At 38.3% G+C, this 19,882-nt stretch overlaps 1 protein-coding gene across 1 annotated transcript in view; it reads right to left on the reverse strand.

Annotated features, from left to right (window-relative positions):
- Nucleotides 1–5,481: 5,481 nt before the first annotated feature.
- LOC128524381 (thrombospondin type-1 domain-containing protein 7B-like) overlaps nt 5,482–19,882 on the reverse strand; it is a 216,146-nt gene continuing 201,745 nt past the window's right edge. Inside the window, exons 26-29 of the mRNA XM_053496943.1 lie at nt 13,908–13,990; nt 12,208–12,406; nt 8,708–8,795; nt 5,482–7,215 (exon numbers count right to left, since the gene is read on the reverse strand). Of these exons, the coding sequence (XP_053352918.1) occupies nt 7,137–7,215; nt 8,708–8,795; nt 12,208–12,406; nt 13,908–13,990 (449 nt within the window). The 3' untranslated portion in view covers nt 5,482–7,136. The remainder of the gene's footprint in view (nt 7,216–8,707; nt 8,796–12,207; nt 12,407–13,907; nt 13,991–19,882) is intronic.

Here is a 19,882-nt window from a genome sequence, read left to right on the forward strand (position 1 = left end):
TCCTGTCCCAGAGGTCGCAACAGGATAACAAACTGCATCCCTGTTAATTTTTCTCCTGTCGTCTGTCCCCGGCCAGGAGGAACTACGACATTGGCGATCGAGAAGCTAGCTCTAGAGGAGTGGAGACACTGGCTGGAGGGGACCGATCACAGGAACCTTAAATACTTACACAGTGCCAGAAAGCTCAATACCCAACTGGCTCGTTGTCATTATTTCTCCAGGTTCAACTTTGTCCTGTCCTGGACACCAAAAACAAGCCTGGTGCTCTCTCACGTCAGTTCTCTTTTTCCCATGACTCCATGCCATGACACTATCCTGTCCTTTCGTTGTCTAATAGCAGTCGTGGAACTGGACTTCAAGGCTAAATTTAAGCAGGCATTGACTCAGGAGCCTGGCCCAAGCAACGTTCCCACGGATTGCCTCTTTGTTCTCCTCTGTCTATGCTCACAGGTCCTGGAATGGGGCCATGGATCCAGATTGTCTTGCGCTTCTTGTGGCCCATGTTGGGAAGGGATGTTTTCAGCTTTGTGGCAGCCTGTGACATCTGTGCTTGCTGTAAACATGACAACCTTGTGCTGGCCCCCCTGCTGGCCTCCTCAGACCCTTACCCATATCTCACCATCTCTGGTCTAACATTTCGCTGGATTTTGTAACAGGTTTACCCTCATCAGATGGGAACACTTGTATTATGAACATTGTCGACCGTTTCTCCAAGTCCTTTTACCTGGTTCTGCTTCCCAAGATTCCCTCCGCTAAAGAGACAGCAGAGCAACTGAACCTCCATGCTTCTGAAAGGCCTTTTGTAAACTCATTGGGGTCACACCTAGTCTGTCTTCAGGCTTTCATTCTCAATCCAACGGCCAAACAGAACAAAAGAACAAGGCAATGGAAGTCGCCCTCCAGTGACTGACCACTCATGATGCTACCACCTGGAGTAAGTTCCTTCCATGGGTCGAGTATGCTCACAACTCCCTGCCATCCGCTTTCACAGGGCTCTCTCCGTTCCAGTGCTGTCTGGGCTACCAGCCACCGCCGTTCCCAACTCAAAAAGAGGAGTTAGAGGTCCCCTCGGCCCAACATTTCATCCGCCGCTGCAAATGGACATGGCTACGAGCTCGTACAAGAGACAGGCTGATCGCCACCGTACAAAGGCTTCCAGGTACCATGGGAGAGAGTCATGCTCGCTATCAGGGACATCCCTCTGAGAATATAATGTGGATATGTAATAAATATGTGGATTGCACAACCCTGGACATTACCATTTTTTATTACCATTCATTTCTAACTTCATTCCACACAAAAAAAAACATATCTACTCTGTACAGCTGTACAGATCTATAGCTACTTTGTACAGCTGTTTTCTTATTGTTCTTTATTTCTTCATATATTTTCTATATTGTGTATTTTTGTTGTACAGTTATTTTATTTTCAATTTTATATATTTTTTAAATTATTTCTTAGTTAAATGTACCTTCTATTTTATTTTTCATATTTATTTCCTATACAAAGTCTTTTATTTTAAGGTCATGAGCAGTAAGCATTTCACTGCATATCGTGCTGTGTATGACTGTGTATGTAACAAATAAAATTTGAATTTGAGAACGCAAACTTATTATCTCGCTTCATCGGCCCCTTTACTGTATCCAAGATTATCAACCCATGTTCTGTTTGGCTCCTCCTCCCATCTTCGATGTGACGGATCAACCCTGCTTTCCACGTTTCACAGCTATCACGTATCATAAACTGCACACTCCTCGACTACGACTCTGCTTCACGTCTCTCCACGAGACACAGCTTTAGGTTCTCACAGCTTCCCAAAAACCTCATCACCACTTCTGCTACTCTGCATCTGGAGCTATCTCTCCGCCACTTTGCCGCTACCTTCTGAAAATTACTGTTATTATTACTATTATTATTATTATTATTATTATTATTATAAGCTCGACATTGTCTTGACTGTATCTTGCCTGCATTTGTTTCTACTCCATAAAATCACAAAATGATTAAAGAAGACAATGTTTTTGTACTATAATAAGGATAAATAGAAATAATGAAATAATAATAAGACTATATCCATCTGTATTTGTCCTGTATTATGTTAATCATGAGTGTAATAAGATAATGTTTTGTTTATTCAAGACGTTGATTTTTACGCACAAAAGTTATCCCTCTTGTTTTAATCCTAAAGGGAAATTGTAATTTTTACGTACAGTACAGTACATCCATTAGGATCGCACTGTCTATACAGTATCACACTGATGTATGGAATGTGCTGAAGCTGCTGCCATACTGATTAATACTACATTAGAATAGCCAAGGTTAATTTAATGTTAAGTGAGTTAGTCTCGAGTTTAGTCTTGAGTAATATGACAGCTGTGAGTCACCAGTTAACCAGTATCAGGCCTTAAAAAGCCTTGTTTTTCGTTACTGATATCACAGTTTCGAACTTGTTCCTGTTCCTGGCTTGTTTTCCTCGTTTATGTTGTATTTGTCGATTTCCTGCTTATTCCTACATCACAGCTCTACACATATTCTCGCACATTACTTGAGTAAAGACCACGCCCACACTTTCCCACCAAGTATCACAATTTATTAGCATTTTCATTCGACTCTTCAAGTACATACAGTTGGAACAGAAAGTACAATGTAAAATGAAACATTTCAGACAGTCTGTTTGTTCTGCGTAGAGCATATTTAACACTACGTGTAAAAAGCCGTGTAAACAACTTCATTCATCAGGACAGTCGCGAGGACAGCGCGTGAGACGCTTCCAATAAAAACGCAGATGAATATAAAAGACCGAAGCAACAAAAACTGCAAGGCCACTTCTGGAAAAAACTTAATCAAGCATGCATACATACAACAGGGCACCAATATATATATATATATATATATACATATATATATATATATATGGCTGGAATTTAATTAGCTGGGCTCAAATCCACAAGTAGAACTCGTTACATTGATTAAAGGCTGTACAGTTTTTGAGGTACTTTCGGTGATGGACTAGTTCACTAATGCTGACATAGATAAACAGGAATTCAAAGGGGCGTGGCTTGTACTCTCACCCAGCAGTACATAAGCCACAGCCCTCCGCTAGTCCGAAACAAACTAAACAGAGGTTTAGCTAGTTAGCTACCTAAGTGTGTAGGATGACTGAAATTCTTCAGACAGCTTGTTTTCATCTGTGCAGTATTTGTGTATGAAAAAAAAAAATCAAAGCGAATTATAGCTGTACAAAATTATAATGCAAGAGAATAAAATAAGAAAATAGAATAACAATTTAAAAAATAAAATTTTATACATACAGTATAATGGCATATAACAGCCATTTTCAAACTGACTCCTGAATTTTAAATCTGAAAATCTTCTGCAGCTCACTCTAAAACCTTTAATAACAACTCACGAGACGAAGGCGAGATATTTCCTGTTGAGACGTATAAGAGAGATAAAACTAATAAGTGACATTGCGCTGTTTTATTGGTTCTGGTTACTTTTTTAACTGCAAACATTTCCATCATCTTGTGTTAATTTTAAGCCCAATTACAAAAAAAATATATTTTTCGTTATTTATTAAATTATTTCTTACCTTTTGTAAATTACCACATGCAATACCTTCACAACCCACCAGAGGGCTTTGGCCCACACTTATAAATGTTACTATATGACAGTAGACATCCATCAAGGTTTTTATTTAATCAAATATGGTTGCATTAATCTTGTTTTCTGACTACCGTCGATGGCATATTGTATCAGGATAAACAGTAAAAATAAATATTGATATGCTGCATGTTAAATAATAAAGGATTCTGTAATGTTAAACATTAAATATTTTCTAGGTACAGAGCATGTAATAATAATTATAATAATAATAAAAGAAATCATCATATTATAAGAGCCAGCATGTGATTACATGTTAGCATGAAAGGATTTCCCACTGATATGTGACCTTCAGCCCATGAAGAACTGGTCAGCAGGTGTAGATTAATCTTCTATAACAGCTCTGACATTAGTGCAGGATGTGATAGTTCTGATGCATTATTGTTCCCATAGCAACAGCTTATTCCCAGGGGTGTGAACAGTGCACGCGCCCATCTTGGGGGTAGAGGAGGTTAGACATCTTTACAGTTTCTGGGTAACTTGACAAGTTGCTAATTTCTGTCTAATTAACTTTATGAGAAGATAAAGAGATGACTGTTTACAGCTGCTGTAACATAAGTGACACCAGGACGGAACTGACATAAGAGTAATTATAAATGGCTAAAATGCATGACATCATTCTTTTATTAAATTTTCATTGGTAAATTGCTGTGTTGTAGGAATGAATAAAACACTACAAGATGTTTTTAACAACAGGATGCTAACAGTCATATTTTGTTATAAATTATGTGTAAGAAATATTAGATATATTAGCCCATATTTAAACTATTTTGCTAAGGTCAGTGTTGACCATCGGTGGGCTGTAGCGCCCAGCCTGCTGTGTTCACATAAAACTATTTAATTTTGTCGCAAATCTGTATCTCCATCAGTATCAGCCCGGCTATTGGATTTGAGCTGACTGCTTGTTGCCACGGTTGCCATGGTTACACTGCTTCACTCACTTTCCATATAGATAGACGTTTGTCAAACTTTTACATCTCTATCACCAGAGGTGCCAACACTACTGAAAAGACGATCCTGGCAGACTTTTATTTTCAGATTTTTACACACATTTTGAACACATACAGCATCACACTCACCTATAATGTCACGTGCCTCAGCAAAAGGTCAAAAATCAAAGGGATAACAACTAAACCATAAATGTTGGCACCTCTAGTATGTCTAGTTTTACCGTCGTAACGAGGAGGGGACATGTGCGGTCATTATTAAACCTTATTAATCGACTGTTACATTAAATCTTAAATGCACATCGCCAACTGATTTTTAAAAAATCATGTTGGAAAAACATGGATAGATCTCGGATACATTGTGTCTCTGAGGCAGAGCTGGTGATAAAGCAGGATTTCGTTCAACTCGATAGAGTTTTCTTTCCCTTTTCTTTAATTTAAATAAACCTTAAATAAAGTGTAAACGGTGACATTTTTTAGAAATTAGCACTTCAGAAACAGCTCAATGAAAACAGGAAAAGTGTCAGAGGTGAGAAACGCTTGACTGAGGTGTGAAACACGGTGTGAATAAATAGAAAATGTGATAAGTAGGAAGGAATGGAAACAGGGCATCGGGGGGGGGGGGGGGGGTGATTCTGGAACTGACATCTGCCTGTTTTTATATACTTCATGTATAATAATATATAGGGTTCACATTTTCCTGAAAACAATGCCCAAAATATAAAATTTATTTTTTTAAATTTTAAATAAAAAAAAAATAAATAATCGATATTACATATATAATGAATATATTTTTAAATTACACATGGAATTGAAATAAAAAAAATTAATAAACAAAACAAAAAAAAGAAAATTAACGTAACAAGTAAAAACTAAAGCAATATGCAGCAAGGTAATATGGAGTAGCTCTTCTTCACACAGTATTCAAGGTGAACTTAAACTACACACGGAGGTCTTTACACACGGCTGGACTTCCAGTGGCCCCAGGATGCAGTTTAAGGTATTTCTTTCAGACGGTTTCCATCTTTAGGTTTAAATCCCCCAAAGCTCCACTGTTTACATTGTCTGAATATGGGTGGGGAACAAAATACAGTGTTTAATTTTTGGTATCAACAGATTTGATCTATTGTTTATTTATGATAATATCCTTAATTAAAAATTTGTTTAGTAATATAAATCTTAAATTATGGCAGTTATTGACAGTTAGAATATGACCTCATGTTTTTTATCTGTTTTTAAGAGCTAAAGAAGAGTGCGTTAGCGTTAGCTTACAGCTTAACTAAGTTCATTACGAATCCTGTTTCTTGGGGTTCAGGAAAACAAGGAAGCACAAACAGCAGCAGGGGAACCGAAAGAGACATCTGCTTTGATAAAGGGGGCGGGGCTCTGGAGTAGCTCATTTACATAGACACTAAAACACAAGGCATCATTTGAGGGGTATATCACCTGGGGTTAAACTTTTAAACAGTTTTAAAAGTTTTAAAAGTTCCATACAGAACCCTGCTCTAGCGTGCTCTTGGACAGCATCAGCACATGACGGTGTGACGCTGTGGTTTAACATCACCATCGCAAAAATCTCTTCTGTCCGTCAGCACTCTTCCTGCTTCCACTCTTGGCATTTTATTTCTCAGCAAAATCGACAATTTTTAATGCCGACTCTCTCGACTAGACTGATTACGATTAGTAACACAGGTTAAATTAATAACACAGGTTGCTGTGCCAGGACAATATGAGCTCTTCAGGTGAGTTGATTATTAAATTTGGGTGTAACATTGTCTGCCTAAAAAACAAACATATTGTTCTCGTTAGTGGGAATCTTAACCGAAAAATATTTTTCAGTTTAAGTTTAATAATTAAAGAATGCAACCTAAAAGAACACCAAGTGCATAAACAGAATGTTGATCAAAACACCTGGTTTATGATCTACACCTACTGAAGACAGAGCTGTCTCTTCTCATTCCACTTCCTGTTTATGAGAAGAATGAAGAGGACCAGCTGCTGGTGGAAGAGGGGACAAGCTACAGGGCCAAGGGTGAAAGGTCAGAAAGGTCTTGGGCTGATTCAGCGATCTCTTTTGGTTTCAGTCGAAGATGAAGATCAGGCCTGCGTGTACATTCATATACATCACATGATGAAAACTCCAGCTGCATCACGATGAAAAAAAACAAACACTAAAAACCAGTTTAAAAAAAATTATAATTGAAGAAAGCACTAATATAGTGCATAGTATCGGAGTTGTTTGTTTATTTCCTCATCAGTCAGTTACAATTTGATCTTTTGTGCGAATACGGAAAGAAGTTCTTCAAATTTTTTCTCCTCTTTTTTCCCCCAGTGATACACATCCACACGGTGAGAGCGTCCCCGAGATGTCCACTTCATTGTCCTTATCGAATGTCAAACTAAAGGTAACCAAAACACACTTCACACACTCCAAACTCTGCTCCGTTCTCAGGGTTTGGTGAAGAGCTCCCGGTCTGTAACACTCTGTGTGGTGCAGGGAGAGCTCCTGGTTCTCTGAAGGCTCTGTCACATGTCCACATCTCCATCGTAGGCCAGAGACAATGCTTTCTGCAGTGGAGGAGAGTTGCTCTGCTTATCTGCTCGACTGCTGAAAGAGAAAAGTGTCCGGAGCAAAAACGTTAGGTACAGAAGTAAATTATGAAGTAGAAGATAGTAAAAACAACAACAACAACGAACAAATAACTTCACTTAAGATGGTTTGAGAGAACGACAGATGATTTAGGATCCGTTGTTGGGACAGTAAAAAGAAACTTCCCTTACAGCCCAGAGGAACAATAGGAGGCCACAACAGTCTCTTTCTTGGTCCTATGGTCTCATGTGTCTGTATTTCCAGACCCTTATGGTCTATATGCTATACTGTCAGGGCTCCATGACATCAGTGTCGACTGTTCTGGGTGCCAAGTTCTTAATGTTCATTGCTCTATAAAAGTAATATTTTCTCTGGGTCCTATAGTTATAGTTCTATGTTCCCTTTGTCCCCAGGCTCCTCTCACATTCCTTTGTCCAGGGCTGCTCCTACATTCCAGCCCTAGGTAGTCAGCCTTCTATGTCACCAGCCCTAGGTCCTCATCCTTCTATGGTCCCAGTCCTATTTCCTCAGGTTTTTATGTTCCCCCATGTCCTCAGGCTCCGACTGTACAGTATGTTCCCCAATGTCCTCATGCCCCATGCTCATGTCTTGGGTCCTCAGCCACCCAGTCCTATTTCCTCATGTTACCAGCACTTTGTCCTCAGCTTCCTATGTTATCAAACCCTAGGTCCTCAGGTTCCTACATTCCAGCCCTATGTAGTTTCCAGTGTGCCAGTTTAATCACAGAGTCTTAAGTTCTCAGAGCCTATGTTCCTTAGAATAAATATTTCTAGACCCTTGTATTCTCAGTGTCCCATGATGCCCAGACTCCAGTCTTCCTGTGGATATTATGTTCCCTATGCTCACATGTGTACCGTGTACTCAGGGTCCAGTTATCCCATAAGTATATGTTCTTGGGTTTGTATTTTCCCTGAGCCCTACATCTAGGTTTCCTACAGTACTGTATGTTTCCACAACCTGATCTTCTTAGGCTCCTCTCCTCCCCATGTCATGTTTTCTCCCAAAGAGCCCTAGAAGCATAAACACTTTCTGCTGTTCAGATGTTTCTCTAATTCCCCTTGTTCTTTAACCATCTTAAAGGCCTTTTCCTTGCCTTTGCACTTTAAAGCTGATGAGGATGACTGAGGACGTCGTGGTTGATTTTGGGCCTGTATAACCAAATCTGAGTTAATGTGACCAAATTCATGTTAAATCTTAATTTTTCTTCAGGCGCTCTGCTGTCCCACTTGGTGGCAGTAACACGCCATGTTTCAAAGGTTTCCTCACCACTTAACTGCCAAGAGTGCTGGCGCATAAAGTCAATATAGTAATCACACACACACACACACACACACACACACACACACACACACTGATTTTGAAATCAGAAAAAGGTGTGTGACAAGTGCTATTAATATTTTCAAGCCGACATTCTCTCAGTATGTTCCACCGTTTCATCGACATGGGGTTCTTTTTACATTTTACATTAGTAAAATCTCTCACATACCAGAAGAGAAAGGACACGGTGATGATGAAGAGAATGAGGATGAAGCCTCCGGCTGTGGCTCCGTATACCCACATCTTTATCCGTCCGTCTGTACAAACACACCACAACACACACCTCAATATAAAATATAATAACCTCAAATGTTATGAAGGAGTCCAGCAAAAAACTGGCACAAGACTGGACTCTGATTGGTCAAAACAGTTCACATCTATATTATTGCACTCATTCAGATACATTATCGTTTCCATAGTAACGGCTCATGCGCACCTGTAACATTTCATGTACATTGTGTGTAACCACTGATATGTTAAGACGTACAATATGTAAGGAGATGTTTATGTATCATTTGCGGAGTCTCCAGTGTCAGCACTCTGGAGTTTATGCTTCTTTGCGGTTGTGTTTTTGCCTTATTGACTTCAGGAGATAAAGAAGGAGAGGCTGGTGAAAGAACAACTAGTCAGCTTGCTTGCTTTAAGATGACTTCCTACCTTTTGTGTCTAAAGTGCAAAAACATCTACAGTTTCTGACCAACGTTTTAGAGCTTAACGTAAACGACAAATCAGAGTGAGGTTTCTTTCACCAGAACAGAACAATGGATAATTTTTTAACACAACAATGGCTGCCACAACCACTCCCATTGTAATTTATCTCTGCAGTGAACCATTGTTGAGCCTCGCCAAGGAGCTCAGACTGGAACACTCCCAATGCTGTCTACGTGAGGAACCTACAGTATTATAAGATTCTTTCTAAAAAGAAACTTTACTCCAACTGTTCAACTTTGGAGACGTCAGGGGCGAGCATGGAAAGAAGAAAGACCCAATAGCAGAAACAGATAGACTGATTTTATTGAATGCAGCAGGGTTAAATGAACAGGGACTGGATGACCAGGGTGTGTGTGTGTGTGTGTTGTTGTGGGACTGTAAGGGTTGGTGAGTATGCACGAGAGCTGTATGTGTGTATGTGTGTGCAGTCTAGGAAAGAGCAGGGGAATACCCTGTGACACAATGGGGAGGCGGGCGATGATGTCGAGGAATCCTCCGCGAACCCAGAAGTAGAACACTCAAGAACATCTTTGGGAGCTGCTGCGGGTGGGTCGGCAACGGGCGAGATTACACGGGACAAATTATCAAGGGAAGTCCGGAGCATAGAGCGAGACACTGCAGCGCTGAGTGACGTCCTTGGCGTGCTTATAAAGCCGAGGGATGATCACCTGATCAGATACAGGTGTGCCGTGATTGAGGGCGGAGCGTGCAGGGGTGTTATCCAAGTAGAACACCTTGATTAAGGGGTCTAAACCCCAATAGTTTTAAACCACAACAATGTTAAAAAATATTTTGTCAAAATCGTTTGGTTTATATAAGGCTGCATTTTGTGCGATTTTTCAAAACGCTATAACTCCATCTCCAGTATTTTTATCCCGATGGATAAATCATCCTGCAGTTGTGTTTGTGGTTATTTAACGACTTAATTCAGTATGAATAATATACTGCTTTTAAGTTTGAATAAAAATATAACAAACTCATGCTTTGATTATGATTTTGTAGTGAATCCCCGGCAGCATCCTCATCCTCTTCCTCTACCAGATTCAGTTTTACTCCAGTACATGACGACAGGAAAGTTTAATGTCTATTCGGTCATCAGCCTGCATTTACTGTACATGTACATCTCCAGTCCTGTATAGTTATCATAGAGTTCAGAAATCCTGATTGGGGAACAGAATGTAACAAACATAACAACTTCACACACGTGACGTGTATCTCATGTGTATCTAGTGTACACAAAGTTCTGACGTGTCTCTTGAGTGTTGTAGTGTCCTCTGTCTCTGTTTAGGTGCAAATGCAGCAAAACCAGGGCCAGTGACAGCTCAAGGCTTTAAAACAGAAATGATATATAAAAAAAAAAAAGTGGAGCGCCTGAGGATCATAATTCGCTAGAAGGATTTAAAGTCCAAAAAATTGCATTTATCTGATTTCTGCAGTCAAAGTGTTTAAATGATGCGTCATTATTTTCTTCTTAATATCTAAGAACCTGTCAGGAGATTAACACTTAGCTCTTGGCACAAAATTCACTCTTCAAAGCTTTCTTCAGTGGTTCAACGGATAATCAAAGGTTCTTAGCTTCCTGAAACTTTTCCTTTCCCTTAAGGGCTCTAAACTTTCTAAGCGTGTAAATATTGATTGCCTGTTTCTCTGGAGGAATCTTTAAAAGTTCTCTGCAGTGTGTGTGTTTGTGTGTGTGTGTGTGTGTGTGTGTGTGTGTGTGTGTGTATGTGTGTGTGCAGAACAAACTCTTGATTTTGGGTCATTATCACCTACAGTATTTGGACATCCTGGAAAGGGGTTCCTTAAGGACCCATTAAATAATTTTAGGTTCTTTGCTTTGAATTAGAGTTCCACTTGGAACCTTTTCTACAGTATGAGAACGCTCAGGCTTCCCCAGTTTAAAAATGTATATTTCAGTTTTACGATAATTTTAAGTATTTTTAGAAACCTTAATTATTCAGTAAGTGCGTCCTGTGTATGTACAGGGTAAGTACTTCATGGGTTTTTTAAGCGTTCCGTTGTGGAATCTCCACTATAAGAATAATCTAGCAGGCGTGGCCTAATGTTTGAAGGCAGGGTTTTACAGATTCAAGGTATACAAATAGCCTTCCTGGGACAAATCATGTATCCTGAAGTGAGCGTGTAATGATTTAGATGCACTAAAGCGCTCGTTGTGGATCTTTAAATTTTCAGGAAGACATTCGGCTATATTGTGAACCTTAGAGACAATATTTTCATCCGTAATTCCAGTAATTATAGACACGTCCATAACCTGCTACATTTCCCATGTCATGTAAATCACCGAGCTGCAGTAAACTCAGAACCGCTGCAGGATGGAGGAGGCGAAGCCGCCGTGGACCCGGCACTAAATTTAGATCTAATCAGGAATAGCCTGAAGCTAAGAGCAAAGCAGCTCTGTCTTTCACATTACAGCAGATACAAATCACCGTGTAATGAAAGTGTTCCCTAAACGACGGCGTGTTAAACAGAGTTCTATATCAGCCTCTGTCTCTCCGCCTCGTAAACATGACACAGCCGTCTGCTGCAAATCAGCGTGAAGATAAACCCTCGCTCGCTCGCTCGCTCTGACAGCCTTCACCTGCCGCGTCTCTCATTCTACGCCTGGAAGGAGACACTGAAGAGAGACAACACGATTGTCTTTACCTACTGGGAATTTTATTTACTGCGAGATAAACCTGAGGAACAGAAATACCTATTAATTAATGAATTACCTAATTACTTAATTATTCATGGCTTTCTTTACTTAATTGTTTAATTGTCATGTGACCTCCCTGCTGTATACGAGTCCGGCTTGCTGATTGCGCGAGGCCGCATTTGGTCCCTTACGCAATCAGGAAACGTTAGAAACTGTACACACAATTAAATTACTATTTACTACAATTAAATTAACATAATGGGGAGTAGAGTGGAAAATATTCGTGTTTTTATTCCTATTACCCGGGCTGAGGGCCTGCAGAGACCACTCGCCGAAGAAGTCGTGGATTTGGGACGGGCCCGGCTTCACCCTCCCCGAGCTGCTCTTCACGTCGGCCTTCCGGGTGTCTCCGGTGCCCCCCGGTGTCCTGGTGCAGTAATCCAGGAAGCCGTGTGTGTTCATCACCTCCGTGTAGCCCTTCTCACAGCCACACACTCCGCTCTGCAGGAAACACAGCGTGTGTGTAACGGATTCAGGGAAAGGCTGAATCATTGACCAGACTGGCTTAATGCATTATTCAGGTTATAAATTACCATAAAATCCAATACAATTGAAATGTATTAAATAAACAATCAACCCAAGTGCCATATTCATCTTATATTTAGTAAGAACATTTATTCATAAGTATTTTACCAAAATACTGTATCACTCACTGTGATAATAAGTTAATAAACAAACAATAGTCTAAATTGGTAACTGTATTAATTGATTGGCTAATGACTTAAAAACAAACTAATAAAAAATAAATAGCATTAAATTATTAAATGAATGACAGTAGGTTTAAGTTGTTTTGAGTGGTTTTAAGCTCTTCAGTAATTATTAAGGTGCTTTTTAAAAAAATTAATAGAATACACATAGACTAAACATAATAACAAAACATATTCTTCGATATTTTCTACATCCAGTTTATGTCTTTACAACTGTGATTCCAATCAGCTGTAATTTATAAAATTCCTTTTTTGTCTGTTTAATTATGAACAAATATGAATTTATTATTTTATTTAGCATGTGTTACATTACATTATTCACTTATTTATTCATTTACCTATTTATTAATTAATAAACAATTACAATTCTTAATAAACAATTAAGTAATTGCCTAATATTTAATTAATATAACTGTTACAATTACACTTCTATTTATTTATTTATTTATTTATTTTTTTATTCATGTATAAAATTACCAATTTAGGCAATAACCTGTTTTTGTTTGTTTGGTTTCTATCTATGTATTGGTTTATGTATTAAACAGAATTCTGAAATACTTTTTTTCTCTCTTCGTATCAGTGCACTTACTCTGATCAAGTGCTAATTTTTCTCTAAACAGTCAGAACAACATGTCACATCTTACGGCATGTAAAATAAAAAATAAAAATCATTTACACAGCTTTTATTCTTAACATTATATATGTGATGCATAGTGAATAAATGCTATTGGGAAAAAAAAAGCAATATTGTATTAAATATATGTTTTATAAAATATATGCCCCTTTTATTACTATGAATAATTCATAAAGCAGTTTGTTGTTACACAAATAAAATAAAATAGGCCATTACATATATATATAATATATAAAATGGCCTATTTTATTTTATTTGTATTATATATATATATATATATATATATATATATATATATATATATATATATATATATTTTATTTATTTATTTATATATAATATATATAAACCATTCCCAATTTATTAAGGTATCCATATAAATGGCCCACCCTGTATATATATACTGTAAATAAAAGTTTTTCCATTTCCTGTACTGATCTTAAACCCTAATTAATAAGTTAATAATAAATGAGCTGGAAGTGTGTTTCTGTTGATGGTTCGTTTAGGAACATGTTTTAGAGATTTTCAGGTCATTTATAAACACAGAGAGCTGTACGGAGGACAGAGCGGTTGATAAGAAGAGGAGGGAGCAGAGAATGACCTGTTTGCAGTGAGAGAAGGGCTTCGTGCAGGGAGGGTGACAGTGACGCACCGTCGTCGGCTTGTTCACTGCAAAACATCCACCTTTAACAAGAGGAAGAAGACAATCAACACTGATATCTGGATAAACAAACTGTCAAAGCAGACGAATGAAGAATAAACACTTTTTCATGGAAGACAATCTACCCACAATCCTTTTCTTCTCATGGAAACAACTGCTGTGAACAATCATCCATACAAAGTGTTCACCTTTTATTCACAAAGTCTAATCATGGACATCCTCAAGTCTAAAAATATGTTTGTATGGAGAAACAAAAGCTTCCTACCCATAATCCCCGTCTCTGTTGTTATAAAAACAACCCAATGTGAATCATACATTTTTATAGTGTTCCTGATGTAAGAGTTTTTTATTTCATGTATTAGAACGAGCCATTTTTCACCTTTTCTACCTGTTATTCACAGCACGAGTCATTACCCACAATTCCACTCTCTCACCAGCTCATGAAGCCCCCGTGCCATTGATAACCCCATAAACCTGCTGTCAGAGCTGCTGAATGAGCTCGAGACCAAACACACCTGACATCATCACACCGGACTGACAAGGTCGTATGTCCTGCACTAGAAAGTCACTTATGTTCTTTACATCAACACTTCAGCGCTGTCTCTCTCTCTTACACACACACACACACACACACACACAGGTCTGATTGATCCTCTATATCAATGCACTCGTTTTAACACACCGTCATTTCAAAACCTGAAAAAAAAAAACGCTGTTTATTTAATATAATAAATTTAATATCAATTAAAAATATTTATACAATATAGTGTATAATCTAGTAGCTAGGATGTGTTTCCTGAGAAAATATACCAGATTAGATAATATCATGGTTTCAGCACTAAAAAGCACATCAGTGACTCTCGGAGCTTTTAAGGCAAAAAAAAGAGAAAAAAAATAATTATCTTTATGCAATAGAGTCAAAATCTCTGACATTTTATCCAGTGAGACATTTCAGAAATGATTAATTAAGATGATATCTTAGTGAGGGATTCTTCAATTAGTGCTAAAACACGTCTAATTTAAAATTTAATTTAAAATTAAAATGCAATAAAAATAATAGAAATATTTAAATTATACAATGTCCTTAAAAATCAATAAACAAGTCAATAAATCACTGCTGCTGTGGTATTTAAAAAGAAATACTATGCTTCATTACTTTTACCATAACAGCACACACACACACACACACACACACACACTGTTTTACGCCTGCTTTATGAGGCACTACTCAGAATCCACGTCTCACAGTTTTATCAGCGTTTATTTTAAAGAAGAAGAAGAAGAAGGAGAGGTAGAATAAGAATTAAAGGAGAAATGTAGTAAAACAATAGGAAGAAGAAGCGATCACAGTCTCGCGGCCCTGGTAAGGAGATAAATGGCGAGTTGGACGTGATGGATGTCCCTCAGCGAGACGCAGCGTCTCAGTGGAATGTAAATGTTCAGATGGAGCAGCTGACGTGTCAGGAAGTAAAACCGACCTGTTATACATTTATATTTCAGATATAAATAAAAAGCTCTTTGTCCTGTAATTCACAGCAAACCTCACTACCCACAATCCCTCTCTCTCACCAGCCCTATATGATACAGCGCCATGCCACAAGGAAATTATTGACATTTTCCCACATTATCTAAACAGAACTAAAAAAAAATTTTTTATAAATAATTATAAATTTGTATTTGTGAAGAAATCTTATACTTTTCGTTTTAATTTATTGTTATAGTCAGTCCCTCTCCAGTGTCTCTATTTTACTGTTAAAAACACAAAAATCTATCATTTTTACTGAGAAACTCCAAATTAGAGAAATGTCAGAAGTCATTTTTTATTTTCCTTATTACTTACCTAATAAAAGTAATTTATACCATATTAACTGTAAATATCTTAAATTTTGTGTTAATATGAATTTTTCTTACAAAATTACAATTTAAATGAATGAATGAATGAATGAATGCACTATAATTTAATTTAACATTTATTTATTTACACTGGCTTTGCAATAAACAAACAAACCAACAAACAAATAAATAATGTAGGTCTACCTTTAGCTTTGATTGCAGCCCACATTCACCATCACATTGATTCAGCAACCTCATGCAAAGCAACCACAACATTTATTACCAATGAGGGCTGCATTGATTTCTCTCATGAGCTTTTGTACTGATAATGTTGTCAGAATGCTGAACCACTCCACAAACTACTCCATCATCCCAGTGACTTTTACTGGGTTTATGGTCAGGACTCATGTGTCATCCAGTTCATGTGTGGAAATGATTCCTTGTTCTACCAGAACCACTTTTTAACAGTCCTGGAGAAACCCTCCATAGATGTGATCCTCTGGTGATTCAGTACATTCAGGTGGTCAGCTGACTTCATTTTATTGCCCCATAACGTTACTGAGTCTAGACCTGAGTAACTGATCAACCCCAGATCATAACACTGTCTCCAGAGGCTTGTACAGTGGACACTATGCATGATGGGAGCATCGCTTCATGTCCTTCCCTTCTCACCCTGACACGCCCATCACTCTGGAATAGGCTCAGTCTGGACTCATCAGGTCACATGACCTTTCTCCAACATTTCTCAATTTAAAAACCACATTTCTTCTGTGAAGTTAAAGTTTTAGCACAGACCTTCTAGGGTTTAATAATAAGTTGGACTGTTCTTTACCCACTTGCAGTCATTTCATTGCAGTCAGTTCGCTTGATGCAGGACAATAATTTGACTCCTCCGTAACAGAGCAACATCTTTTCCAAGACTACGGTACACGACTTCGCACATAAGAAATGAGAAGCTCCTCACTGCATCAGTTAGAGATAAAATAATTATTTCAGATAAAACACATTAATCACTAGAGTAAGTATCCAATAAAAACCTCTTAAATATTTGCAAATTTAAATGCAAAGGCTGACATTGTATTAAAACAAACTATATATCCTGTATACTGTAGCACAGATATTATATATATATATGTGCTATACAGGATGCACTGGGTCATGTGCTGTGATGGTTTCATGGTTTAATCTCAAAATGGGAACATGAAGAAAACATCTCTCTCTCTCTCTCTCTCCTGTGTATCATTTTATTAAAAGGAAAGTGTGAGCTTTTATTCTGTTTGTGTAGATATTGACACGGGTGTGGATGATCGATAAACAGCACCAGAGGAGATAAAGAAAATGAAGCACATGGTCTGTGATACACAGCATTAATGTAAAACCTGCTTATTTATTTATGTAGCTGAACGACTCTGTGAAGAAATATGACGAAAAAAATAATGGAATATTTTGCATTCTGTCGATACATATAACGCAAAATCAATTTTTCAACAAAGCTATTATTTTTAATAAAAAAAATTAACTTGAGCCAGCAATTTACCTTCACTGGGGACCGTTTTTTGTGGATAGTTTTTTATAATCTTTTACAGGTATTTTAGGCAGTTTGCTTTATATACATGAGGCCGGTGTGTTTCCACTTATCGTTATACTGAGACATGCTGACATTACTAAGGTGATCTTAGCTAACGTTAGGTACACTGTACAGGAGTTAGCGAGCTAAACATTCATAACCGTATCTCTCTTTTTCCCCACTTTGCCCTGACCAGTACACAAAGGCCGCGCAAGCGCTCAGCTAATGAAAGTTTAAGAAAAACAGTGTTTACCAGTTAAGGAGTAGTGGCGCTTCAGTACTCAGTACGTTAAGGGATATAAAACTGCCAGAGTCGCTGATGCTCATCTACAGTATGTGTGTTACATCTGTTAACGTATTTGTACGTCCCTTTGCAACAGCTTTAGGAGAGATGTTACATCAGGTCTATGCTCTAAACACTGAATTCCAGAAGGACTGGATGGATAAAGTACTATATGAAGCCGTCCAAGCAATTTCTATTGGACTCGGTGAGACACACTCCCCTCAGATTCACATGCTGAGAAACACACTCTTTTTGCCAGTTTTTGTGTCTGACACATTAGGGAAAAGTCTTCAATACACAAAATTGCTAATTGCCTTTTTTATGGTAATGATATTTATAATTTTTTAAATATAAAATAAGAAGACTCTTTAGATATATCTTAAGTAAAGTGATAACTTTTCTAAGTGTATTTCCCGAACTGTCCCTTATGAGTCTTCTTAAGTCGCTGGCTCTTACGTCCGATGTTACACGGCGCTGTCTACAGTGAAGGTCCTGAATTAGCTGACATCGGTTGCTCAGGAATCGATTTTTCACTCCTTCTGCATGACAGCGTTAAGAAAGAAGGCACTTTCTTTGCAAATTAAACATGGCACAAAATTCTTCCAATAACGTTTATTTCGACATGGGTTAACTTATCAATAGCATGTCATAATAGGCAAATATATAAATTAAAAGACCAAACTGTCGCTAATATTTCCATGTAACCCGTAGTGGCAGAGAAACGAACGCTGTGCTGCAGCTGTTTGTCAATTAATAATGATTGTATAACCGAATCATAGTTGATTGACAATCAGCTGCGGTTACTTATGTGCAACGTACTTTTAATTGACATTGGTTGGAACCCTCAATAAAAGCAACCTAAAAACACTAAACAGAGAAAGGGATAAGATGGAGAGGATGGCAGAGAACAGGCAATGAAAGAAAAGGGCACCAAGCTTCTTATCAGATAAACTAGAAATTTAGCTGGACGAGGTTTTCACCCACAAGGCAACAATCTTCGCCAGCTTCAGAAACAACATGTGCAACAGCACTAAAAAAGAAATCTGGAGTAAGATTGCGAAAAAGATGTCTGCCTCCGGTTAAGGAGCACCCTGAGACTGGCAAGCTGTGCAAAAAAAAAAAAGGCACGATTTTTCGAGCCATGCCAAAGTGAGAGCTGCTGCTGTCCGACGAGACCGGGCAAGGACAGGTGCTGGGTCCAATTCAGTGTTGCCACTAACACCATTGGAGGAGAAGACACTGGCAGTAATGGGAGAATCAGCCTCTAATGAAATTCCTGGAGAAATTGATGTGAGAAGAGGTGATGCCGAGCATGCCCCATGCTCACAAGCCAGACCATCGCCACCTCCTAGTACACCATGCTTCCTGGTTACTCAGAAACCTGCAGCACCCTCCTCTCCTGGTAGCAACGAGCCTGAAAAGTGCACTACTCCACCGCCTCCTGAACACATGTCCATGCCAGGACGAAGAGGAACTCATAAATGCAATAGTGAGGACTTCATGAACTTTTTTAATAATAAAATTGTAAATATTAGGCATAAAATTGAGGTTTTGAAACCGAACAATGTAATTGATGCAGATGTTAATCTAGCCATGTCAGACCAGAACCTAGAATACTTTACTCCCCTTGAAGAGAATGAACTAATTTCACTCATCTCTTCTTCAAATTCATCAACCTGTATATTAGATCCTGTACCGACACATTTTCTTAAACAGATAGTACCAGCAATAATAGAACCCCTGTTGAGAATAATTAATTCTTCACTCAGCATTGGAAAAATCTTTTAAATTAGCAGTTATCAAACCAATAATTAAGAAACCTGACCTCGACCCCTGTCAGCTGTCCAGTTACAGACCAATATCAAACCTCCCCTTTATCTCTAAGATTCTGGAAAAGATAGTAGCGGAGCAGCTATGCTCATATATACATAGAAATGGCATATATGAACTGTATCAGTCAGGATTTAGGCCTCATCACAGTACAGAGACAGCGCTCGTTAAAGTAGTAAATGACATTCTATTGGCCTCTGATCAGGGTTGTGTAACTACGCTTGTATTACTTGACCTCAGTGCAGCTTTTGACACTGTTGATCACGCTATTCTTCTTCACAGATTAGAAAATGTAGTGGGAATTAAGGGTACAGCCCTCTCCTGGCTCAGATCCTATCTGACCCATCGTTACCAGTATGTAGACTTAAATTGTGATTATTCACCATGTTCTCTAGTGGAGTT

This window comes from Clarias gariepinus, chromosome 5 (genome assembly GCF_024256425.1).
Source record: "Clarias gariepinus isolate MV-2021 ecotype Netherlands chromosome 5, CGAR_prim_01v2, whole genome shotgun sequence".
Taxonomy (NCBI): domain Eukaryota; kingdom Metazoa; phylum Chordata; class Actinopteri; order Siluriformes; family Clariidae; genus Clarias; species Clarias gariepinus.